Below are 26739 nucleotides of genomic sequence, written 5' to 3' on the forward strand. Positions count from 1 at the left end.
CTTCAAAGAAGATACACAGATGTCCAATACGCACCTGAAAAGACACTCAACATTACTAATCAATAGGGAAATGCAAATCAGAAGCACAGTGAGATACCTCTTCATATTCATTAGGATGGCTGTTAGCAAAACAACAACAACAAAAACAAAATAATGAGGTTGCAGAGATATTGGAACCCTTGTGCATTGTTAGTAGAAATGTAAAATGGTACAGCCACTGTGGAAAACTGTATGGTGGTTCCTCAAAAAAATTAAACCAGATTACATCTGATCCAGTAATTCAATTTCTGAGTACATACCCGAGAGAATTAAAAAATAGTGATTCAAACAGATATTTGTACCTCAATGTTTATAGCAGCATCAGTTACAATATCCAAAAGGTAGAAATAACCCAAATAGCCATCAGTGAATAAATAGATAAACAAAATGTGCTATATACTGTCAGTGGAATATTATTAAGCCTTTAAAAGAAAGGAAATGCTGATATGTACTTGAACTTTAAAGCTGTTATGCTAAGTGAAGTAAGCCAAACACAAAAGTATACAAATATTGTATGATTCCACCTAGAATAGTCAAATTCATAGATATAGCAGAGAGATGAGTGCTGGCCAGGAGCTGCTGGAAGACTAGGGAGTTAGTATTTAATGGGGTGTAGAGTTTCAGTTTGACGTGATGAAAAAGTTCTGGAGCTGGTGACGGTCATACAACAGTGTGAATGTACTTAAAGACACTGAACTGTACACTTAAGAATGATTAATGGGTAAATTTTATGTTATGCATATTTTACCATAACAAGTAAATAAACTAGCTTTCTTCATTTCTTCACTCCCCTCTTCAGTCTACTTTATTCTAGTTTGTATTTTAGCAACTGCTTTGTAACTGTTCTTACAAAGTTTACTCAAATTTTTCAGTTTTCACATAATCCCAATCTTTGACTTATTTATGATACTGAACCCTGTTAATCTATCTCTCTGGAAACTTTTTTTTTCTTGGATCATCACTGTATACTGGCTTTACTCTTCTCTTTTCTTTTGAAAAACTTACTGATCTCTTCCTAGACCTATCTTTCGGATTCTGTCTGTTTTACAAATTCCTACTGAACATTCACTCCCTACCGTTGAATCTACCATAGTGGTTTTCAGTTGTTACTTACATGCCAGTGACCCCCAATATTCTCATCTTCTTGGGTTGCAGAATAATATTTGTCTGTAAGACAGCTCCACCTGGATCTTTAAGACATTGTCTAAAGCAGAATGTAACCCTTTCCTAAGTGTTTCTTCTATAATGTTTTATATCTTAATGTCACTATATTCTTAATAATATTGGTTCAGATTCTTGGACTTTCTTTTCTTTCTCTTTCATCCCTCTTCTTCTTTATTCTTTTCATCCCTTCCTTTCCCTCTCACAATTTATATATATATAATTAGTTTTTAATGCCTTTTTATTCTGCTTCTTAAATGTTTCTGAAATTCACCTACTCCTTTTCATATTTGTTGTATACCTGTAAACAGGTACAAAACATCATAGTTCACAGTTAATTATAATCATCACCAGAAATAGTACCATTGTGAAGGTTATCACTCTATTTTATTCATGGATAACTTAAGGTTCAGAGTGGTTTCAGTCACTTGCCTAAGATCTTCCATCTTGTAAGTGGCAAAACCAGAATTTGGATGTAGGTCGGAGTTTAAAGCCCTTCCTATAGCTACTATGCTATGTTTCTCCTTTTAACATTGTAAAGTTTTTATGAAGGAACCTGGTCCCCGGGAAACTTGACAAATGAGGTTTCCACAGATGTAATGCATGTTACAGTTAATTGAAACCATATTTTGGAAGAACTAAGCATCAACAAAGTTAGTTCAATATTCAGCATGAGTATTCCTTTATTTGGAATCTGTCCTAAAGAGGGTACCTTCTTTATAATTCTGTTCTTGATTTCCTTCTCCACCCCAACTGTCCTTGGCTCTCCAATGAGGGCTTGAGACAAGGTGGAAATCTGAAGGGATATGAGCACAGAAAATGATAGAAGAGGGTGCTAAAGGTTGGCTTTGTTTATTTAAAATTTTACCAATAGTTGACTCATTTGAATCAAGAAAACTGTTTCTTCTAGGTGGTCACTTAATCTGATGATTTATATTTAGTTCAGATAGTTCAGCAATATTAAGGATTTATAGACTTTTGTGAACTATTCTGATAATCTAACAATATAACATGATTTCAAAAATATCTTTTCTGATTTCCATAAAACTGAAGATAATAGCACATTTGGAATGTAACTCATTCATTGTTTGCCTGTACTAATTCTTTGTTCACCACTAAGGACAACCAAGTAGTGATTTGTACAAAGTTGTAAAAAAAAAAAGAGCATCCATCAAAGAGCCCTGATAATCTCCAGTTTGTGTAAGTGGACCTAGAATACTTGAGAATTAGCTACACATGACTAAGGTAAACAGTCAGTAATTTAAAACAACTAGACAAATACACATTTTTTTTAAAAGTCAGAGTAATTTAGAGTTTATCACATTTAGAAAGAAAACATCCCTAATGAGTATTAGACTTTGTGTTGCTTTGAATATTAAGATCTTGGTAGTAATTTACTTTCTTTGCATTACAACTTTATCATCTTAGAGACTAAGACAAAAGGCTTTCAGAAAAGTATTTGATACATCATTGAAAATACATTGTAAATTTTTAAAAATTATATAAGTTTCTTCACTGGACCAGGTGGTGGTACAGTGGATAGAACATCGGCCTGGGACACTGAAGACCCAAGTTCAAATACCCAAGGTCACTGGCTTGAGTGCAGGCTTATCCGGCTTCAGCATGGACTTGTCCAACTTGAACACAGGCTCACTGGCTTGAGTGTGTGATCATAGTCATGACAGCATGGTCACTAGCTTGAGCCCAGAGGTCACTGGCTTGAAGTCCAAGGTCGTTGGCTTAAGCCCAAAGTCACTGACTTGAGTAAGGGATCACTGGTTTGGCTGGAGCCCCTTGGTCAAGATACATATGAGAAAGCAATCAATGAACAACTAAGGGTCCACAACTATGAGTTGGTGCTTCTCATCTCTCTCCCTTCCTGTCTATCTGTCCCTGTCTGTTCCCCCAATCTCTAAATAGGAAAGACTTGTTAATATAATTTATAATGAATTTTCATGTTAACAGATATCATGATATAATCATAATGGCAGTTCTGAATTGAGTTTTGATCTTTTAAAATTCATTGTAATTTTGTAAATATGCCCAATATAAATATATTTTCATTTTTTATATTCCATTATATGAAAATGTATCACATACCTCCTATGTATTCTTAGATTTTCTAACTATATTTTTCTTAAGGGTTAAGTGTAGACTGAAATATTAGGGGCAGAAATGTGCTTTGGTGAATTGTTGGTATTGAACAAAAATGGACTTTCTGGGGGTTGAGGCAAAGAGTACCACAAGTGAAGAGATGGTCCTTTCTTCAGATCTTGGAAAGGGAAAAGTGATGTGTTCCTTGTTTAGTTTTTTGCCTATGTATTTGTACCTACTTTTTTTTTTTTTTTTTTTTTAAGATAGAGAGAGGGACAGACAAACGGGAAGGGAGAGAGATGAGAAGCATCAATTTTTTGTTGTAGCACCCTAGTTGTTCACTGATTGCTTTCTTTTATGTGCCTTGATGGGGTGGGGGGACTCCAGCCGAGCCAGTGACCCCTTGCTCAAGCCAATGACCTTGATCTCAAGCCGGTGACCTTGTGCTTCAAGCCCGTGATCTTTGGGCTCAAGCCAGTGACCGTGGGTTCATGTCTATGATCCCATGCTCAAGCCGGCAAACCCGCGCTCAAGCTGGTGAATCCATGCTCAAGCTGGATGAGCCTGTGCTCAAGCTGGTGGCCTTGGGGTTTCAGATTTCAAACCTGGGTCCTCAGAGTCCCTAGCTTATGCTCTATCCACTGCTCCATTGCCTGGTCATGTGTATTTGTACCTACATTTAAGATAGAGAATAAAAGGAAGAAAAAGTTTATTATACAGTGAAGAAAATAGAACCAGATCACTCATGTCCAGTGCAACCTGTGCTTATAGTGGTGAAGTTTTAATTTATAAGGTAAATCACCATTTTAGGTAATGAAAAAAAGTGAGGGAAATACATTGTTGCTTTTATCAATTGGCTGTCATTATGTGCCTATCCTAATAAACTTTGCAGCAGTAAAACCCAGGGATTCACCAAAATCAGTTTTAGAACTACTATGGGAAAAAAAAAGGAGAAAACAAAGCCCAAGTAGATCTATTCTCATATAGATCCAGAAACTGTTAAGATATAGACATATTAAAATACAGTACCCTTCAACTTCACGCTCTATAATTGGCGGTAGTTACATACTGACTAACAACAGATCGAAATAGTGTAACTAGAGGTTATTTAATCTGTCATCTAAACTGACCTGAAATCACCTTAATGTGCTTCCCAATAAGAAAACTGATAAATGCATGTCCAAGATGTTGAATTTTATAATAAGGGAATCTATATCATTAGTAACAAATTTTTTAATATTCAGAATTAATTCTTGTACAAATCATGCTTGTTGGGCAATTAGTTCAGTATATTTCAAATATAATTTATAGTAATTTTTAGATAAACATAGATTTCCTTCAAAATTTAATTTTAATTTGGTCTACACTCAGATATATTTTTCAGTCTCTGATCAAGGTATTTGCTTTTATTTGTGTATCTTTTTTGTTTACCAGTTCTATCTCCAAGGTTATTAATACTTGTGAAAACAGTATAATATTTATGTTACCTAATTGTGATTAAGAAATTTCTAGTTTAAAATGTGCCAATAGATATTTTAATCTTGTGGAATAAAAGTATTTACTTTTAGGTAGTGTTATTATTTTTAGGTAGTGTTATTAAACCTATAACATTGCTAGAGAGAGAGATGTAATAATTATGAATGGAAACGTTAGCACTAATTAATTTTTGCCTGCTAAATAGCTTTGTTTACTCTACCTAAAATTGTTAAAATTTGCAATAGAGTAAATCTAACTGCCTTTTTAACAATTTTTAAGAGTTTTCATGCCTCTTATTTTACTTCTTTATTAGCACATCTCATTTATCTGTTTCTGCCAAAAATAAAATATTAATTGTAACAGACTGTAACTCTTAGTTGGCTGTCTTCAACTCGTGTGGAAGTAGAAGAAGAGTATGTTAGAGAACTGTCACTGTTTAAACCATTTAGAGGGCCTTTATCTGTAGGAAAGATCATTACAGGTAGAGTATGGGAAAAATAATTACCAATAAGATGTGTTTTTGTGAAAAATATGTAAAATGTTTTTTATAATGACTACTATATTACTAAAAATGACTAGTTTATTAAAAATACTTTCACAGCCCTGGCTGGTTGGCTCAGTGGTAGAGCGTCGGCCTGGCGTGGAGAAGTCCCGGGTTCGATTCCCGGCCAGGGCACACAGGAGAAGCACCCATCTGCTTCTCCACCCCTCCCCCTCTCCTTTCTCTCTGTCTCTCTCTTCCCCTCCTGCAGCCAGGGCTCCATTGGAGCAAAGTTGGGGCGGGCGCTGAGGATGGCTCTATGGCCTCTGCCTCAGGCACTAGAATGGCTCTGGTTGCAACAGAGCAATGCCCCAGATGGGTGGAGCATCGCCTCTGGTGGGCGTGCCAGGTGGATCCTGGTTGGGCGCATGCGGGAGTCTGTCTGACTGCATCCCCGTTTCCAACTTCAGAAAAATACAAAAAAAAAACAACAACTTTCACAAACTTTAGATAATTTCTTTTTAAAGAGGTTAGTTTATAACCTTTTTAGGTAGAAGAAAATGATGTTCCACAATAATTAATTTGAACATTAATTTGTGTCTGAAGAATGACTTCAGTTAATTATGGAGGGGATGCTTCCTGATTTGTTCTTTAGACTATATATTTCAAAAGAGAAAATGCCAATCTTCAAACTTTATCACTTAACAGCATTGTGATAATTCTCTTGGAAGACCCACAGTAAAGCAGTTATAAAAATTCTGCATAAAAAGGAGTTAGAATTTTTTTCTTAAACAGTAACAAACTATAGAAATGATCCCTGAAACTATAGTCTTCTTAAACAGGAAAGTAAAAGTTCATTATAATAATTTAAAAATTTTTTCTTTTAAGTATTTACCCATTTAGAAATTGCTGTACAACTGGAGAGAATAATATTTATTATTGATGTATTAATAGCTTTTTTGTTCTTTTGTTGTTTTTGGTACAGCATCAAATGTAATTTAAATGTACTTTTTGGCTTTACAGGTGGAATTAGTTGTGATAATTAGGTAGTTGAAACTTTTCATATCCAAATGAGAAATTTTCCTAATGACTTGAAATCATAAAATAAGTGTATACTGATTTCTCACTGCTTTCATACAATTACATAATCTCAGGGCTAAAAGATGTAGATTTTTAAAAAATTCATCCAATCCTTGCATCTCTTAGATGGCATTTTGCCAAACAGTTGTCCAGTAGATGATAATTGATAAACAAGTTCTCTTATGCCCCTTAAAATAGCCCATACTTTCTTTTCCAGCTACTAGGTGGAAAATTTTCTTACATCTAATTGAAAACAATCTATCATAGTTTCTACTCCATCATTTCAGTTCTAGCACTGAAGGTTACATAAAGCAAATCCTGTGCTCATTCTCTCTGCTAATCATCATCAGAAATTTGAAAGGTTATTACTTTTCCCCTCAATATTCCAAGGCTCTGTCTTAGGGAAGATATTATGATACCGTAGAAAGACCATGGTCCTTGGAATGAGTCAGAACTAGGCTCAAACCAAGGATTGTAAATTAATAAATTAAAATTGTCTTGTTACCTAAGACAATTTATCTTACCTCTTTTAGTCTAGTTGTTCAGATATAAAACAGGGCTAATAAAATCTTCAATGTACAGTAGTTCCAAGATAATGTATATGGAACACCAGGCACATTCTCAGTTCTCAACAAATTTTAGTTCTGGACAAATGTTGACTCTTTCTTCCTCTTTTTCTTCTCTTCTTTTCATCCCCTCTTCATATTTAGGAGAATCTATTTAAAAGCATAATTTACCATATTTTTCGCTCCATAAGACACACCTGACCATAAGATACACCTAGGGTTTTAAGGAGGAATATAAGAAAAAAAAATTCTGAACCAGCCCTGGCCGGTTGGTTCAGTGGTAGAAGTTCGGCCTGGCGTGCAGAAGTCCCGGGTTCGATTCCCGGCCAGGGCACACAGGAGAAGCGCTCATCTGCTTCTCCACCCCTCCCCCTCTCCTTCCTCTCTGTCTCTCTCTTCCCCTCCCGCAGCTGAGGCTCCACTGGAGCAAAGATGGCCCAGGCGCTGGGGATGGCTCCTCAGCCTCTGCCCCAGGCGGTAGAGTGGCTCTGGTCGCAACAGAGTGATGCCCCGGAGGGGCAGAGCGTCGCCCCCTGGTGGGCGTGCCGGGCGCATGCGGGAGTCTGTCTGACTGTCTCTCCCCGTTTCCGGCTTCAGAAAAATACAGAAAAAAAAAAAAATTCTGAACCAAATGGTGTGTTAAAACATTTAATAAAATACTGTATTTTTCGCTCCATAAGACACATGGGCATTTTCCCCTTCACTTTGGGGGATAAAAGGCGCGTCTTATGGAGTGAAAAATACAGTATTTTGGGAGCAGAGAATGAGTTAAAATAAGGAAACAACAGGAATCACTATTTATTGAATAGTCTCTTTTTACCCCATTATGTGTTCTTGCCTCCTTTGTCAAATATCAACCTGAAGGCATGGGTTTATTTCTGGGCTCTCTATTCTGTTTCATTGACCTAAAAGTCTGTTTTTATGCCAGTACCATGCTGTTTTGATTACTATGGCCATGTATTATAGTTTGATATCAGGTAGTATGAATTCTTCAACTTTGTTCTTTTTTCTCAAGATTTCTGTTGCTATTCAGGATCTTCTGTTCTTTTATATAAATTTTTGGAATATTTTTCCTAGTTCTTGAAATACATCATTAGTATTTTGATAGAAATTGCATTGAATCTATAGATTGCTGTTGGCAATATGAACATATTAATGATGTTAGTTCTTCCAATCTGTGAACATGGTATATGCTTCCACTTATTTATATCTTTTTCAATTTCTTCAGTGCCTTATAATATTCCAAGTTCAGGTCTTTTGCATCTTTGATTAAATTTATTTCTAGGTATTTTATTCTTTTTGAAACTGTTGTGAATGGGATTTTTTTTTTTCTTAGTTTTCCTTTCTGATAGTTCGTTCTTGGTGTATAAAAATGTAACTGATTTTTAGATAATTTATTTTATTTTGCTACTTTACTGAACTCATTTTCTAGTTTTATTAGTTTTTTTTGTTGGAATCTGTAGGATTCTCCATATATAGTCTCATGTTACCTGCAAATAATGACAGCTTTACTTCTTTTTTTCCAGTTTGGGTGCCTTTTGTTTCTACTTCTTGTCTGATTGCTGTGACTAGGACTTCCAGAACTATGTTCAGTAAGAGTGGTGAAAGCAGACATCCCTGTCTTGTTCCTGATCTTAAGGGAAATGATTGTAGTTTTTGCCCATTGAGTATGATATTGGCTGTGGGTTTATCATATATGGCTTTTACTACATTGAGGTATGTTCTTTCTGTTCCACTTTGCTGAGACTTTTTAACATAAATGATTATAAGATCCTCTTCAGCTTTTAGTTTTCAGTTGGTTATTCAGGATGGTTGATCTTTAATTTTGTTGTAATTCCAGTTTGGTCCTGGGAGGAACTGAGTGTAGCTTTCAACACTTTCTTTATCATCTTGATTCTTCTATATATAAAGGGTTATTGGAACACAGCCAAGCTGATTTATTTACATATTTTCTAGGGCTAGTTATGTAGTATGAGGTAGAGTTGAGTACTTGTTACAGACATTGTATGGCCTGCAAAACCTAAGAAACTTACTGTCTGGCTCTTTGCAAAGAAAGGAAAATAAACTCCTGCTCTGAAACCTTGAAATATATCATTTCTTTATCATCACCAATATTTGTGAGCATTGCCTATTTATAAAACTTAAATATACCTTACTTTGACTTAAGAAGTAAGAGTTTATCTACTTTTCTATACAAATGTAAATTATAATCATCTTTTTCATGACCTACAAATATAAATACAAAGGAAACTATGTTTATATACATTTTTACTCTTACAAGAGAGAATAACCATATTTATAAACTGCTTAACTAAAATGGCTTGAACATAATAAGCATTCAGGAAATATTTGCTGAATTTATTATTAATGAAAAATCTACAAAAATGTAAGAAAAATAATACAGTATAAAGTGATTCTTCTAGGTTTAAAATAAAATAACATTTATGAATTTCAAAAGCATCCATCATCCTATTAGGAAAACATATTTTAGGTACATCTTTCATGTGTAGGAAATAGCTATATACATGTTAAAAGTACAGAAAATAATGAGATCTTTATATCTGTTGTTATGCACTTAAAATATCTTTTACTACATGGATTACAAAAAATGGTAAGTCATAGTGGTTTTTATGGAAGCAATTTGTATGTAGACAAAAATTAGAGCATATGTGTTGGAAATATTTTGTGCTTTAAATTGTCAAGTTAGTACATGACTACAAAGAGCTCTCCCCTCCAGCCAGTTGCTCCTGCTTCTGTGTGCCAGTGTAAAGTGGAGATGGCAACATTTAAAGATGCACTCATGCATGCAGTATTTGCTACTTGACCCTGAATAAGTAGAAAAGCCAACGTCTATGAGGGTGGTGCCTCATACTCCCTAGCCCTTTCTCTTGCTGATATACCAAACCTGTCTACCCCAGTTCTACTCACAAATCATAACACCACTGTATCCAAAATGTGCTCGGCCTCATGCTTGTCCTGCAATATCTGTGAGGGGAGTTCCCTGGAGGAGGAGAGGACTGGACATATGCCCACAGAGGAATTTCTCAATTTAGTAGCATTACATAGTGGTTAAGAGCACTGACTTGGAAATCATACTAAACCTTGTTTTGATCTCAGCAAAATCACATAATCAATTTCCTAAGATAATAATTATGTCACAATGTTGTTGTAAGGATTAAGTTACATAATGTATATGAAGGTCTTACCATCCGGTAGAGTTTTTGTTTAGCACTCCAAAAATGATAATTATGATTATGGGTAGTAGTAGATTTTGTAACAATTGTTAATTTTCCTTATCTGTAAAAGAGGGTTATAATATTACCTATCTTATAGGCAATGTGTTAACATTTAAAACTCTTAAAATAATGCATATGATAAACATTTAGAAAGTGTTAGGCATTATTATTTGCAATTTCTACTTGACTCAGGTTCTTCCTTAGGTGATTTTATCAGTAGCAGTAGAGCCCTTTTGTTTTACATTCTGACTGGAAATCCCGTTCTTCTTTCTGGACTAAGTGTCTCTTTTCCAAATCTATAAGGGATATGGAAATTTCTGTTGACTGTACAAAAATATGGCTTTTTTACTCTCTGGCTTAAACTTTCAAGACATAAATTGTCAAATTTATTGCCATAAAGTTAATTGTACCCTCTTACTATCTTCTGAAAGTATAATCTGTAGTGACATTCCCTCTTTCATTCTTCTCTCCTTTGAAAAAAATTCAGTATTGAACTTTCAAAGAAGTGGTTTTTGGTTATTGATATATTACTCTCTTTTTTCCTTTTTCTTTTACTGTATTTCACTTTTTTCCTGCTTATTTTGGGCTTCATTTGCTCTTAGAAATGCCTTTTCTAATACAGGCATTTAAAGGTATAGATATTACTGCAAGTATGTCTTATGTACATTCACATATTTTGAAATTTATTTTCATTTTCATTCAATTTAAAATATTTTTCAGTTTACCATGTGATTTCTTTTTGGGTTATTTAGAAATGTATTGCTTAATTTCCAAGTATTTGGGGATTTTACAAATATCTTTTCTTTTACTGATCTAGTTTGATTCTACTGATTGAAATATTCTGTGTGGTTTCAGTCCTTGTGAATTTATTGAGACTTGTGTTATGGATCACAACTTGGTCTATCATGATGTACTTGCAAAGAATCTGCATGCTGTTATTGGATGAGATGAAATAAATATCAACTACATCAAATTGTTTAATGATGTTCAAGTTTTATATATTCTTACTGTTTTCTTTTTTTACTTACTTATTTTGAGATTGTGCTGGAATACACAATTATAAATTTTCCTTTCAGTTCTGTCGCTTTTTTGCTTTGTGTAGTGAAAACTCTGTTTAAGTAATTAGTAGACATTTAGAACTGTTATGTCTTGTCAATGAAGCTGTCCCATTGTCAGTATTGTTTCTTTTTTATCTCTGTAATATTCTTTGTTCAAAATCTACTTTGTTCTGAAATTAGTATAGGCTGCCCAGCTCTCTTTTTCCATGGTGGTATATAATTTCCATTTGTTACTTTTAGTTCATCTGTGTCTAAATTTGAAATAGTTTTCTTATAGGCAGAATATCAAGTTGTATGTTTTTCTTCAACCTTACAATCTCTGCCTTTTAAGGGGAGTGTTAAAATTCTTTTACTCAATGTAATTATTAGTATTTAAATTAAATTTAAATCTGGTTGGTTTAAAATCTACTATAATGCTATTTGTTTTTTATTTGCTCCATCAATTTTTTAGTTCCCTTTCTCTCCTTTTCCTTCCTTTTGTATTATTTTATTTTCACTTTTGGTTTATTAGTGAATCCACTTTTTGTTGTTACTCTAGGATTTATAATAAACATGTTTAAATAGCGTAAATAGTATTATATTTTTTTCATGTGTAACATAAGAACTTCATAATGATATATTCCCCATTTCTCCCTTCTATCCTTTGTGTTATTTCTGTTATATGTTTTGATTTTATGTATGATTTAAACCTCACAGTACATTATTATCATTTTTGCTTACCTACCTATTTACCATTTCTCTCCCCTCACTTATATATGTAAGTCTGCATTTTTATCTGATATAATTGTCCTGCCTGAAGAACTTATCTTAACATTTCTAGTAGTATAGGTTTACCAAAGGTATACATTATAGTATAGGTATTTGGTACACTACCTTGTAGTATATAGTCTTATGCAGTATGAGTCTATTGAATTCTTGATACTTTTGTGTTACTGAAAGCATTTTTTGTTTGTTTTGTTTTTAGCGAAAGACAGAGAGAGGGACAGATAAGGACAGACAGGAAGGAGAAAGATGAGAAGCATCAGTTCTTCATTGCAGCACCTTAGTTTTTCATTAGTTGCTTTCTCTATGTGCCTTCACTGGGGTGCTACAGCAGAACGAGTGACCTTAGGCTCAAGCCAGTGACCTTTGGGCTCAAATTAGCCACCATGAGGTTGTGTCTATGATCCCACGCTCAAGCCAGCAGCCCCATGCTCAAGCCAGATGAGCCCGCATTCTAGCCGGCAACCTTGGGGTTTTGAACCAGGGTCCTCTGTGTCCCAGTCCAATGCTCTATTCACTGTGCTACCGCCTGCTCAGGCTGAGAGATGTTTTTATTTCACCTTCATTCTTGAAAGATTTTTTTCACTTGGTACATTTTCCCTAGAATTCTAGTATACCAATGGTTTTCTTTCAATACATTTAAGATACCTTTCCATTGTTTTCTGGCCTCCGTGGTTTGTGGTAATGAATCTTCTTCAATTTTTCTTATTTTTGTTCCTCTGTAGCAGGGGTTTACATATTTTTCTTAGAGGTCCAGATAGTAAATCTTTTAGGCTTGTGGGTCATGTGGTCTTTGTTGCAGCTACTCACCTTTGGTATAGTGTGAAGTAGCCGTAGACAATATATAAATGAATAATGTGGCTGTGTTCCAGTCAGACTTTCTTATAAAACCAAGTGGCTGGCTCCTGTGCTGTAGTTGCTGAACAATACTCAGTAAGAACAAATCTTCCTGTCTGAATTCTTTTAAGATATTATTTTTATCATTGTTTTTCAGCATTCTTGATTATGAAGTTCCTTTGTAGTTTTTCTGTTTCTTATGCTTGACATTGTTGAGTTTTCTGGATTTGGTGGTTTATTATTTTTATGATATTTGTAAAAAATTTACTAATTATTTGTTTTAGATACTTTTGTCCCTAACTTGGAACTCCAAGTATGCAAATGTGCTCCTGCTCGGTATCGTGCCACAGCTGTCTTAGGCTCTACTTATTAGTTTGCCTGCTCTTTTCTTTCTGTGCTTCATTTTGAGTAATTTCTTTTGCTATCTTGAAAGTTCTCTGCTATTTCTTCTGTGATGTCTTATCTGCTGTCAATTCTATCCAGTATATTTTTCATTTCATATATATTTTTCATCTCTAGAAATTCTATATGGGACTTCTTTGTATATTCTATTTTTCTCTTCATATGTTCATGTTTTTCTATACATCCAGTATATAATAGCTGTCTTAAGAGCCCTGTCTACTGAATCCATCATCTTTGTCATTTATGGGTCAGTTTCAGTTGATTGATTTTTCTCCAGGCTGCTGGTCATATTTTCCTTCATCTTTCTATGCCTGCTCTTTGTTTGTTGTCTTTTTTTTTTTTATTGGATGCTACATATTTAAAATTTTTGTTGTTTTGGCTGTTAGGTTTTGGATTTTTGTTCTATTCATATAGCAATTGTTCCATTTTGTTTCAGAATCAGTTTGATCCCTTTAGGATTGCTTTTAAGTTGTTTCAGGCAAATAAAAACAGAGGTTTTTGTTTCTGTTTGTTTTGAGATAGCCCTACTGTCTCTAGTTGATTATGATTTAGCCTCATTATAAATTGTGACCTGATACTCTGTAAATTATGGATACCAGAAATTGTTTGGCCTGTTGCTTTTGGTGTTTTTGTTATTTTGTTTCTCTGCCAGCTTCTTGTTATGCAAGCATGTATTAGAGCTTTGCCAAAGAGCAGGAGACCCTCTGCAAATCTCTAGAGCTCTGTCTCTGTACAGCTCCCCCCTCTCCAGTAGTCTACCCTGCAAATGCTACCCACCAAAACCTTCCAGAATTCTAACCTGTGTCTCTCAACTCAGCAAGACTCTCAGGTTCTGTTTGGACCTCCTTCCTTGTGCTGTTTGGAAAATGCCCCTAAGCAATCAACTTGGGCAACTGAAGCACTTATTTCATCTTATTTGTTTCTATTCTATTCTTTTAAGTCCCAGAAAACTGCAGAAAGTTGTCAGTATCTGAAAACCATTGTTTCTTACCTTTTGTATGATTTTCTAGTTGTTCAGAATGGGCAGATAATTCCTGTAGATTCCTGTAGTATTTAATCCTAGAGTGGCAGAAGCAGAACTCTGATTACTTTCCTTTCTTTTTGTTTTTATTTTTTTTAAGTGAGAGGAGGGGCGAGAGATTCCCACGTTTGCTGGCCGGGATCCACCTGCCAGCCCCGTCTAGGGATGATGCTTGAGTACCAAGCTATTTTTAGCACCTGAGATTGACATACTCAGACTAGCCCTTTGAAGTATCATAAGCCGAGGCTCAAACCAGTTGAGCCACTGCTTCGGGAGGGGAAGAGAGAGAGAAGGGGAGATAGAGGGGAGGAGAAAAGATGGTCATTTCTCCTGTATGCCCTGACCAGGAACCAAATGCGGCACATTCATGTGCTGGGCTGACGCTCATTCCACTGAGCCGCCAGCCAAGGCCTCTGATTACCTTCTAACAGACACAGGTAAATACAATTTATAAATGTGGCCTTCTTATTTATTTGTAGGAACAATGATTTATTATATGTTTTAGTTAAGAACTAAAAAATAAGCCTGACCAGACGGTGGCACAGTGGATAGAGCATTGGACTGGGATACAGAGGACCCAGGTTCGAAATCCCGAGTTCAACACCTTGAGCATGGGCTCATCTGGCTTGAGCGCAGGGTTACTGGCTTGACTGTGGGATCATAAACATGACTCCATGGTCGCTGGCTTGAAGCCCAAGGTCACTGGCTTGAGCCCAAGGTCGCTGGCTTCAGCAAGAGGTCACTCACTCTACGGTATGCCCCCCCCCCCCCCAGTCAAGGCACATTTGAGAAAGCAGTCAATAAACAATTAAGGAGATTAAGGAGCCACAACGAAGAGTTGATGCTTCTCATCTTTTTCCCTTCTTGGCTGTCTGTCCCTATCTGTCCCTGTCTCTGACTTTCTCTGTCTCTGTCAAAAAAATTAAAAAAAAAAAAGAACTGTTTTGCCCATTTATAAATAAATATATTTTTAACTTCTCTTTGGGGATTTTTCATATAGATTGCATTATTTGATTAGTATAATACTTATTTTTTCCAGAAGTCATAAAACCAAGAGTATAAACTGGAAAATTAGTATTTAATATTTGTATTTGAGTATTTTATATTTATTTTCAAGAAGAAAATAATATAACAAGTTGAATGCTTTATTGTACTCAAAACTTGAGACATTGATAACATACATAAATGGATATCAGAAACAGATCACATTGTAGTAGAATCATAGCCATAAATTAACTATAGTGTAATATGTAAACTGAGTATCATTGGTGTCCAGAGAAAAAATTAATTCTTATTGATTTATGGAAATAGACGTCACCTGGAGGTGATAGTTGAGCAGGATCTTAGAGAATATATCTGGAAGAGTAGGAGGAATTAGACTAGAATATTTTATTCTCTTTACTTTTAAAAAAATGATTTTTAATTTATATCATAATTAGTTACTCTCCCCAAGGAATCCTGGAATAAGTATTAGATATAATGAATAGTTTCATTTCAAGTTTATGTTATTAATTATTTTTCTATTGCTGTGTAACAAACAGATTTGAAGTCTGGACACAGCTTAGCTTAGTCCTATGCTTATGATCTAAGAAGGCTCCGGTCTAGGTGTCAGCCAGATTACAGTCTTGTCTGCAGCACAGGTCCTCTTGCAAACGCACTGGTTATTGGCAGAATTCAGCTTCTCGTGGTCGTAGGACTGACTGAGGCCCTCAGCTCCTAGCTGCTGCTTGTCATTCTTTCTTGTGGTCCACTCCACAACAGCAGAATATCTTGTTTGCTTCTAGTGTGTCTATCTCTCTGACTTCTGTTAATATCCAGACCCTCATTTAAAGGGCTCACCTGATTAGGTCAGCTCCTCCTGCCAGGATAATCTGTTGGATTAACTAAAAGTCAGCTGATTAGGGACCTTCAGTACACCTTCAGAATCCCTTCATCTTTGCTATACGTATACTGTAATGTAACCTAATCACAGGAGTGATATCCCATTATATTCATAAGTTCTGTCCATACTCAAGGAGAAGGGATTTTATAGCATGTATGCACCAGAGAGAGGACATTTTGGCAATTTAGTATTCTGCGGACCACACTTTGATTTATATTATTAATATAACTTAAAGAGTACAAATTATATTTTATAGAGAGGATAGAGACTAGATATACTAATATAGTATTACTGATTAAACAGTTAAAAACCGCTATTTTTTAACATAATTATAATTGTAACCTCAGTAGATTTTTTTTGGATCTTTCCTTAAAATATAGTTAAACTGAACTGATGTGCTCAGAATCCCATTGAAACCTTAGAAATATTTCATTTGCTTGCCAATAAACAAATACAATTAGGAAAATTGTAGTTGTCTTTTTTTTACATAATTTTAATACTTCAATTTGGCTCTGTTAACCATTTTGAAGAGTTGTGGTAATGTTCTCCTAACAACATCAACAGGGAGGCAGAACACTTCACCAGCGGCAGTGCAGCGCTGCTCAGCTACCTGTCCTATTAATTTAAAATACTAGGCATTTAAATACTAGGTGGCCCTTAAGCTTTTAAGTGTTTGCTCATGACACATTGCTGTGTTTAAGTATGCTTTTTACCTTTGTATTATAGCTGTTACTATGAAAGGTTATAAAAATAAAAGTATTTAATAGCAGTCAGTGGAATACCTTGATTACATAAAGTCATTTTATGAGAAGCTCTAATATGGACACAAATGAAATTATAAGCTATACTTAAATATGAACTTACCTCAAATTCAGCTGCAGTACAAAATGCAATAATAATCATACCAATCTGTCATTTGATTAAAAGTAAAATCATTGTAAAATGTCTAAAATATTACCTGTAGTTGTTTTAGAAATTGCAATATTGTTATACTTTCATTAAATACATAATGAAAAAGCATTCTATAAGGATAGCAAATATTAAACAGTATTATTACAGTACATCTCCTAATTTGGAAAAGATGAATATATGAAGATTTTCTAGGTAGACTTTTAATATAAATTTTTCCTGTAAATTCCCCTTCTCACCCAGTAAAGACATATATTTTCAAAAGTATAGATATATGATAGAAGAGATTAAAACTACCTCTAACCCTTCTTCCCCCAGAGAAATACTATTAAGACTAGCATATGTCCTTCCTTTGAATATTGTTCTAGAAATAAAGATCATATTTTAGACTGTTTGCATTTTGCTTTATTTTCTTGTTATTACAGTATAAGCATCTTTCCAAATCATTAAAATGCTTGAAACCATTTTTTGACTAACTCATATTATTTATATAGATTACTTTCTGGGCTTTATTATGTAAATAACACAAAGAAGAAAATTTTTGTGTAAATTCTTTGTCACCATTTCTGAGTTTTTAAATATAGATCATAGCTAGTAGTAGAACAGATCCCAGAAATGAAAGCATAGAACATTTTGAACACCTCTGAACATGTTAATAGATTACTTTCCTAAAATGTAGACCATCCTTGTTAACATTTACTATTTTAATTTAAAAATATTGAAATAATTTATATATCATTTTTAATTTTTATGTTTGAATTTTTAGTTTTTATGATTAAAAAATTGAATTTTTTCTAATGTTAATTAGACATTTGTTATTACTCCTTAGTGAAAATTTTCATTTTTCTGTCCCATTTATTGATAAATCTTTGTCTTATTAATTTTGGGGAGATCTTCCTGTACTGAATTTATCCCCTTTTCTTTCATATTATCCCATTTATTTGCCTTTTAATTTGATAGATGTATTTTGCAAAATGGGGAATTTTTCAAAAAGTTATTTTTTAAGGCTTCACTTTTCTTTTTATTCATTGTCTTTAAACTTGTAACTTGCTTTGCTGTGCAGTGTCTACACAGCACAGTGTCTACATTTTATATCTTTTTACCCACTCACCTGGGGTTGATCTCTGGCTCAGGCTCTCAGAGACTTCCCATTGTCTTTCAGTCCAACGCACTGTTGCCCGTTCACAGACTGACTCCCTGGCCCCTATGTTTGCTACTCCCAAACTTGCTACTTTTCAACAGGCTTTCCTAAGTGGCTTCTGTAGTGAACAGAGCAGATACAAATCTCCACTTCTGTGGAGGCTTTTATCAGCTTCCTGGCTCCAGCAAGGCTGGGACATTACCCTTTCCTCAATGCCTGGTTCTTCCAACCACTGTGGCTTTGCTCCATGTGCCACTGCCTGGGTGCCACACCCTCCTCTCCACCAACCCAGTGTGACACCTTGTTCAAGGGCCAGCTCTCCTAAGAATTCTTCCGGAGTAGCCACCCACCTGATAGTCCCCTCAGCTTGCTGAGCCTTGGACTCATGTGTTCCGTTCTCCATGTCAGTTTCTCTGTAACTGCTCTCCACCCGGACAAATGGCATAGCTACCACTATTGTGATGTGCTCCCAGGTGCCACTTTACAAAAGCAATTAAAAAATTTTTTCCATCTAGTATTTTTCCATCTAGTTCTAAATCATGTAAAATGTATTTTGGTTTAATAGCATTGGATTAGAAACAAAACAGATTTTTTTTTCAAATGTTAATCCATTTGTAGAGCACCAGTAACTAGATTCCCTTGTCAATTGACTTGTAACAGTTTTTGCTGCATAAGAAATTCTTGGATAGTGGGCTGCCTGTCTGCTTTCTGTTGTTTCATTGATGTAATTTGCATCAGAACAACATTACAGATTAACTTTAGCATATTCTTTTGATATTTAGGTCTGTTTACCTTTCTCTACAGAGAAATATAGATTGTTTACCTTATATCTCATTCTATGTGTATTCCTAGTTATTTAATGTTTCTTACCACTATTGTGAATGTAATTTTTTTTCTGTTCTATTTTCTGACTTGTTTTTACTGGCATATTAGAAGGATATTTTTTATATGTTTATCTCAAATCTGAGCTCTTTATTATCAATAATTATAAGTTGATTTTGTAGACGAGGTTGTTAACTAATCAAACTATCTGTAAATCATGAAAATTTACTTCTCCTTCCTAAAGGTTACCTCTGAATTGGCCAGAATTTCCAGAGCAGTATTAGTAATCCAATAAGTGGGTATTCTTGTTTTTTAAAAATTTTATTTAGAAAATTAAATTTAATGGGTAGCATTGATTAATAAGAGTACATAGGTTTCAGGTAAACACTTCTACAGCATTTGAACTGTTGATTGCACTGTATACCCATCACTCAAAGTTCGATCATTTTCCATCACTACATATTTGTCCTTTACTCCCCTCTTCCCAACCCCCTTCCCGCCCACAATAGTGGGTAGTCTTATCACAGAAAAAAATAAATCATGGTTAAGAGAAAATTATGGCCAACTTTCTATTAAAAATAAAATCATAGTTAAAAACAAATCATTTTTAATTATCCTAGATTAGATTAATTGCTTTGTAAGTTTACTGTGGCTGAGGTGCATCAAGATTCTGGGAGATGTTCATTTCTCTTGAGGGGGCAACATCTGGTCGACACTAATTACTAACTTCAAAGGAAGAGGAACTTCCTTTGGGAAGAGGAAGGCTAGAGGGAAGCAAGGGGAGTTAGTCTCTGGATTTCCCCACTTCCTTTCCTTGAGAGCAATTCCTGGCATGGTGACAAGTGGAGTCAGTCTGTTTCCAGGACGACTATAAGAGAAAACTAAAAGTGAGCATCCCTGCAGTTCCCTGAAGTGAGGAGTGTGGGCAGGTGGCAAAGAACATTGGTAAAATTTACTTCTAGACGACAGTATAGCAGTTTTTCCTGGATAGCTTTATCAGAGGATGGCCCTTCAGATGTGACAGGTGGTTGTTGAAGTTACTTCGTGAATTTTTGCTCAGATAGATTAATGGGGATGGATTTCTCATTCTAGGGATATTAGGTGTCCTGATTTTGTAATGGAAAACCAAACTATAAGATGTGGATTTATCTATGAGATTTATGAACCTTTCTTGGATCTAGTTTAATGGTGACTGGAAGTTTCTCTTCACTCTAGTCCACACTAAATATGATTCTCATCATAGCTACCCTTGCAATCTTTGCTAGTAATTCAGGAAGTAGAACTCATAAAGAGATCATAGTCACGGACTTCCAATTTCAGGGCTGTAATGTAGCCGCTGAAATGACAGCTAAATGGGGAAGACTGGTTTGTCTTTCCTTCTGGGCAAGGAAACTCACAAGACGCTTAGCTGAATGTTGAGTCGTAGGGAATGGAAAAGAAGTTATAAAATGGACGCAGCCAGAATGTGACCCCTGGAAGATGGCAGGGAGATAGCAATAAAGATAACTATAATAGTAGATAGAAGTAAAAGTAGAAGGAGCTACAGATTCAAAGAGAAGAATATATTAGCTGGAAAAATCTGGAGGAGTTGGCATTTGAGTTAGTGTGAATAGGCATGGTGGAGTAAGGAGCATTCTAGGTCAAGGCAGTAACCTGACCAAAGGCACTGGCCCCCAAACAAGTATTTGTTGAATGTTGGAATAAATGCAAACAGGTAGTTTTTATTTTTCTGCTGATTTACTCAGTAGACTGTGTGTCTCCCTATATGCCAGGCACTGTGCAGGTGGGTGCTGGGCAAGGTGACCCTCCTAGAGCTCTAGTCTAATAGGAGAGACAGATAAAACCAACAAAGTAATGAATATGTAAACTCCAACTGAGGACTCCGACACTACTGAATAATTTGTTTGAAGAGATCGTTGAATAGGGCAATCAGGGAAGACTCCTTTGAGTGAACAAAATATAATTTGACACTGATGTTTGGAGGAACCACTTTAAAACCGTGTTTGAAGTCGTTACCATTGTTGCTCTCCAAAAACATTTAATTTGGCTAAATTATTCCTCCTGGAATCACAACTTGTGAAATTTCTATTTCTCATCAATGTTTGCTTTGACCATTGTTGAATTATTTACCTCTTGTTAAATTTACCGTGTCATTCTTGTTTTGCAGAAACCAAAGCTGAAAGACTGGCATCCTCCTGGGGGTTTTATTCTAGGATTGTGGGCACTCATTATCATGGTGTTCTTCAAAACTTACGGAATCAAGCATATGAAGTTCATTTTCTAGACGTGATGATGTATAAAGAAGACTGCATGGAAGACTACAACTCTGGTTAAAAATATGTCAGATCTTTTAAAAATACATTGTTCTGTGTGAATTGGCAAAAAAGTATAAGAAAACTGTAAATATGTTAAAATATTTTTTTTAACTTAAAGAAAAATCATTGTTAATGCAAGTGCTTAAAGGCACTAAATATATTTCTGGGTTTTTTTGTTTGGTATGTGATTAAAAAGAAGGGACTGCCTGACCTGTGGTGGCGCTGTGGGATAAAGTGTCGGCCTGGAACACTGAGGTCGCTGGTTTGAAACCCTGGGCTTGCCTGGTCAAGGCACATATGGGAGTTGATGCTTCCTGCTCCTCCCACTTCTCTCTCCCTCTCTCTCCCTCTCTCTCTCTCTCTCTCTCTCTCTCTCTCCTTCTTTCCCCCCTCTTCCTCTCTGAAAATTGAATAAAGTCTTTAAAAAAAACAAAAAAGAAGGGACTAAGAAATCAGAATATGTTTATTGACTCTTTTTTAAAATAAGTATTTCCTGTTAGCCCTTCTTCTCTTGGGAAAGAAAAAAAATGTGAAGACATTAAATTCTCACCAATAGAGGTAGCTTCTGATAGTATTGTTTGTGTATGTTTTCCCAGTATTCTTTCTATGTATTTAGTTTTCTTGTTTTCTAAAATAGAGATTATATGGAACATTCCATTCTATAGCTTCACTTTTCATTTTACAATATGTTATCCACCCTTTCCCTCTTCTTGGGTGTTCTTCAAGAACACATTGAAAACAGCTGCAGAATACCCATTTTGTGAATGTGCTATAGTTTATTTAAGTGTCTGTTATTGGGCCACTTACCTTGTCCTTGGAATTTTCCTTTCGTTCATTCTTTTTTTTTTTTTTTTTTTTTTAAATATTTATTTATTTTTTTATTTATTCATTTTAGAGAGGAGAGGGAGAGACAGAGAGAGAGAGAGAGAGAGAGAGAGAGAGGAGAGACAGAGAGAGAGAAGGGGGGAGGAGCTGGAAGCATCAACTCCCATATGTGCCTTGACCAGGCAAGCCCAGGGTTTTGAACCGGCGACCTCAGCATTTCCAGGTCGACGCTTTATCCACTGCGCCACCACTGGTCAGGCCTGGTTCATTCTTTAATGTGTGAATATTTTACTCTCAGTCACTAGTGGAATTCTGTAGCTTTAGTTATAAATAAATATGAAAAATTAGTTTCTTAATCTGTGGTCCAGACACTCTTCGGAACCTTATTTGCTGTCAGTTTATCTGGAAAACTTAAAACATATTGACTGCTAAAGAGAAACAAACCCTATCATTTTATATTTCTAAGTATTCATTCATTCTGTGACCCTCTATTTTGATCGCTTTTGCTTCAGTTTCCATATTGAAAGAGACATTGTTTTATTCTGTTTACTGTAAACCTTGCCCACCTGCTGGGTCTATAGTTTTCCTAAGATAGTCCCATCAAGTGGATGGACTGTATGAGAGTGGACTCTCAGAGCCCTGTCTTTATGTCTGGCTGACATATCGCCATAAGGCGGGAAATAAGCTTCTTTTTTGGCCTCTGACAAGATGTAGGAGCTCATTATCCCCATCCCTTCCCGGCCCTCTTTGTAGTTCCAGTAACTGTATATGATAACAGAGTGTGCTTTGCTGTCAGCCCCAGATGCTGTTTCTTCACAGATAAGGGGGAAAAGCTGAAAGTTGCATATTCATGTCCCACAGGATACCTTTTTGGATTTTATGTTTTAGCCAAGAACATATGTGTAAATCTTTATTCTTTGCAAGGCCTGTTGTAAAATTTTAGGTAACATTAAGACAACTCTTTCTCTATAATAAATCCTCCTAAAATTAATATTTCTTAGGACTTGTTTTCCTTTTAGCACTTAATTATTACCCTTTAATTATATGCAAAACGGTCACACTTTTTACAAGCAGCAGATTAACTATGTTATCTCCCAGGTTAGAACAAATGATACTGAGGTTTTCTGCCAGCTCTGAATCTTTATTTTAATTTATCTTTAGTACACCAGATAGATGAAGATTATATGGAAAAGGATCCTTCTGTATGTAGAGGGGCTGGGGGAACTAATATTCTAATATCCAGATTATAGTAGTGCCGAGACAAAAAGGTAGACCATTTCACCCTCTAAACACAAGGCCATGCACATTATGTTTGGCCGGAGCTACTCAGAGTGGTGGAGGAATGTGACTGTTCTTGAACTACAGTAATTTAGTTTGACTATAAGGAAACATGCCCTCGTGGTAAAGACTGCTGAGAGGTAAAAGGATTCCTCTTCAGAGGTTGTGCAAGGTGCCTTCTAAGGTAAGACCGACCTGGGAAACGCAGTGCAGGACATAATACACAGGATTACTTCTGCCCAGGCAGAGTTTCAGAGGACAGGTCTCCTGTTTTGTTACTGAATTTTCAGAATATAGTTGATGTAAAAAGCTTAACATATTTTAAATGTTTAGCTAGTATCCATAATCTTTTTTACATAAAGTATGTTCTGCCTTCAATGATAAGTATGTCCTCTGCATATGATAAGTGTGGGTAATAGTGTAAGCGCAATTAAACGGCCCAGACTTTAAATTATAATATGAAAGCATGTCCTTAAGTACAGGGGGTCCTTGGGTTATGACGTGTTGAGTTTATGAGGCCCACTTCCATAAAAACTTCAAAAAATTGAGACATGAGTGTTTTGGCTTTGGCCAGTGGTCGGCAAATCATGGCTCATGAGCCACATGGGGCTCAATCAGGTTGAGGACGTTTTTAGCCAAGGCCAGTTTAGGAGTATCCTAATTAAGTTAATAACAATGTACCTACCTATATAGTTTAAGTTTAAAAAATTTGGCTCTCAAAAGAAATTTCAGTCGTTGTACTGTTGATATTTGGCTCTATTGACTAATGAGTTTAACGACCACTGGCTTAGGCCATTAGCATCGTACTTACTGACTACATGGGCGGACTAGTTTGGTTTCATGCGGTGGAACCCAGCGATGATAAATTCAGTAAGGTCTACAGAGCTGTTATGGATGCCTTGCTATGCTATAGGCAGATTTTGGAAGAGAAGTCAGTCTAGATATGGTCAGTGTCTTTCATCACCTTCCAGACTAGCCTGGAATAATACTTCAAGAAGGTAGAGAGGCCTGCAACAGATCCTGTACCCTTTGCATCAGCTGCTTCTCGAGATGAAACACCTGTAGTGCAGGTAGAATCATCTCCAGCGTTTCCTGCGTGTTCCTTAGGCAATCCTGATTCACCTGACCCAGTATCTCCAGCACCTTCTGCAGGTTCTCCTGCCTTTCCAGCTTCCTCCCAACAGGTCATTCTCTCCCACCTTGCAATGCCCCTTCCAATGTGCAAGCCAACCACAGGAATAAAGGTAAGGAATTTTTTTTACACTCATTTTTTGTCATTTTTTTTCTGTTACTACAGTACAGTGTACAATACAGAATATTTATGTCCTCTTTCTTTTTCTGTGGCTTAGTTGTGTTTTTATGTTATAGATTATAATTTTACAACTGTGTTAGGTTAGGTAAGTGACTTAGGCTAGGATGTGTTTCAACTTACACCAAAATTCAAGTTACATCACTGTTGTAGGAACAGAACTGTGTCGTAACCCGAGGACACCCTGAGTCACAAAGAGCTAAACAACCAAACCGTGGGATTTTGGGGGGGAGGAGGTGGGATTTTATCTTTGTCGTGAGGATCAGATGAGATGATGTTATGACTAACCATTTTGGAAACTAACTATATGGCAGTGGTATTTTTCTTATTTTGGCTTAGGAAGGTGCTAAAGGGGAAGGTAATGGTACCAGTGCCCTTTTTCTTGTTTCACTGGCTTCCCTTTCTAAGCTACTCAGAGATGCTTTGTCTCTTCGGCGTTCTTTTCCCTCCCCTGCGGTGTCCTTCAGAAGGAAAGGAGTGTGGAGAAACGGATCCCAGCGGACGCGCCCTACCTTTGGGGTTAGGGATGGAGTATGGCGACGCCTTTCAGCAGTGGCAGCCGGCCTGAGGAAAAGAACTGAAATGATGTGGGTTTTAAAATTATGAAAGACATTCATTTGTAGTTTATGAAAGGCAAATGTAGTTTGGATGCCAGGCTGATTAAATTGGATCAAGGAAAAATTCAAATTAAGTACATAAAATAATGCATGCATTTATGGTTTCAATTTTTATATATCTTCAGTTAGTTGAAAATGATGATTCCCACAGCAAGCATAACTCAGCTTGTTTCTGCTTACTGAGTATTTTCTACTGTGGTATATGTGGATAACATTTCTTGCATTATGTATGTTGGATAGCAGAGTTACAGTTACTATGGGAATCATAATTTGAATTTTTGACTCATGTTCCTGGAATCTTTACAACAAATGTTGCGTTAACATAGAACTTTTTTCATTGATTTTACCAAAATTAAATCCATGTGTAAAAGATACTGTTTTAACTTGTGAAAGAAATATTTATAAACATACCACAAGGTAAGGCTCTAATGAGATCGATATTCATTTTTGCTTTATAGAATCAGCCCCATTACTTCCTTGTCACGTCTCCCACCTTAGGGCATTTATCACAAAAGAAGTGTCTCCAGTATCGCCCTCCCTGCACAGGCACCTGCTGCACAAATACACAGGTTTTTTCATTCATGGACAGTACACCTTGGTAGTGACCAGCCTTTTTTTTTTTTTTTTTTTTTTTTTTGCTTTCAGTGCAAAACTTTAACTGTTTTGGAAATGTGCTATGAAATACATATTTAGTTTGTGTGTAGACTTTTGAATGGGATTGAAATGGATGAAGGTGTGACTAAAAAATCAGTTATTAAAACTTCAGTTGTCCTGGCCAGATAGCTTGATCAGTTAGATAGAGCATCATCCTGATATGCGAAGGTTCCTGGTTCAATCCCTGGGCAGAGCACATACAGAAACAGATAGGTTTGTCTCTCTTTCTATAAAATCACTATTTTTTTTTCTTAAAAGGAGAGATTTTTTTCATTACTTTAGCCTGATCCGTGGCGGGGCAGTGGATAAAACATCAACCTGGATGCTGAGGTCATCTGTTCCAAACCCCCAGGCTTGCCTGGTCAGGGCACATCAGGGAAGTGACTACTACAAGTTGATGCTTCCCGCTCCTCCCCACACTCTCTAAAATCGATAAAGAAAATATTTTTTAAAATTCAATTACTTCACACACGGAAAGGCGGTCGGGCACTCCTCGTTCCGGCTAGGTTGCTTGCAGCCTCGGAGACTTCAGAGGCCTTTCAGCTTTGCTCAGGACCACCCAGACACGGGGCCAACAGGACGGGTGCATCTGATGTGACCCATGTTCTGCGACCTTCTGACCACGAGAGTGCCAGCTCGGACTGTGCCGGAACTTCAGGGACAGCTGGCAGGAGCAATGCAGAACACGTCCTCGGGGGTCATTTAATAAGGTCATAAATGTAAAGCACAGGGTGCTGTGCCTGGCACATAGGGAGAGGGCAGCCCGTGGTTCTT

The 26739-nt window shown here is 36.1% G+C and overlaps 1 protein-coding gene across 1 annotated transcript in view; it reads left to right on the forward strand.

Moving 5' to 3' along the window:
- The window catches only part of PIGK (phosphatidylinositol glycan anchor biosynthesis class K), a 127549-nt gene extending 105827 nt beyond the window's left edge, over positions 1–21722 (forward strand). Inside the window, exon 11 of the mRNA XM_066268870.1 lies at positions 21135–21722. Within this exon, the coding sequence (XP_066124967.1) occupies positions 21135–21251 (117 nt within the window). The 3' untranslated portion in view covers positions 21252–21722. The remainder of the gene's footprint in view (positions 1–21134) is intronic.
- The last annotated feature ends 5017 nt before the right edge of the window (positions 21723–26739 follow it).

This window comes from Saccopteryx bilineata, chromosome 3, assembly GCF_036850765.1.
Source record: "Saccopteryx bilineata isolate mSacBil1 chromosome 3, mSacBil1_pri_phased_curated, whole genome shotgun sequence".
Lineage (NCBI taxonomy): Eukaryota > Metazoa > Chordata > Mammalia > Chiroptera > Emballonuridae > Saccopteryx > Saccopteryx bilineata.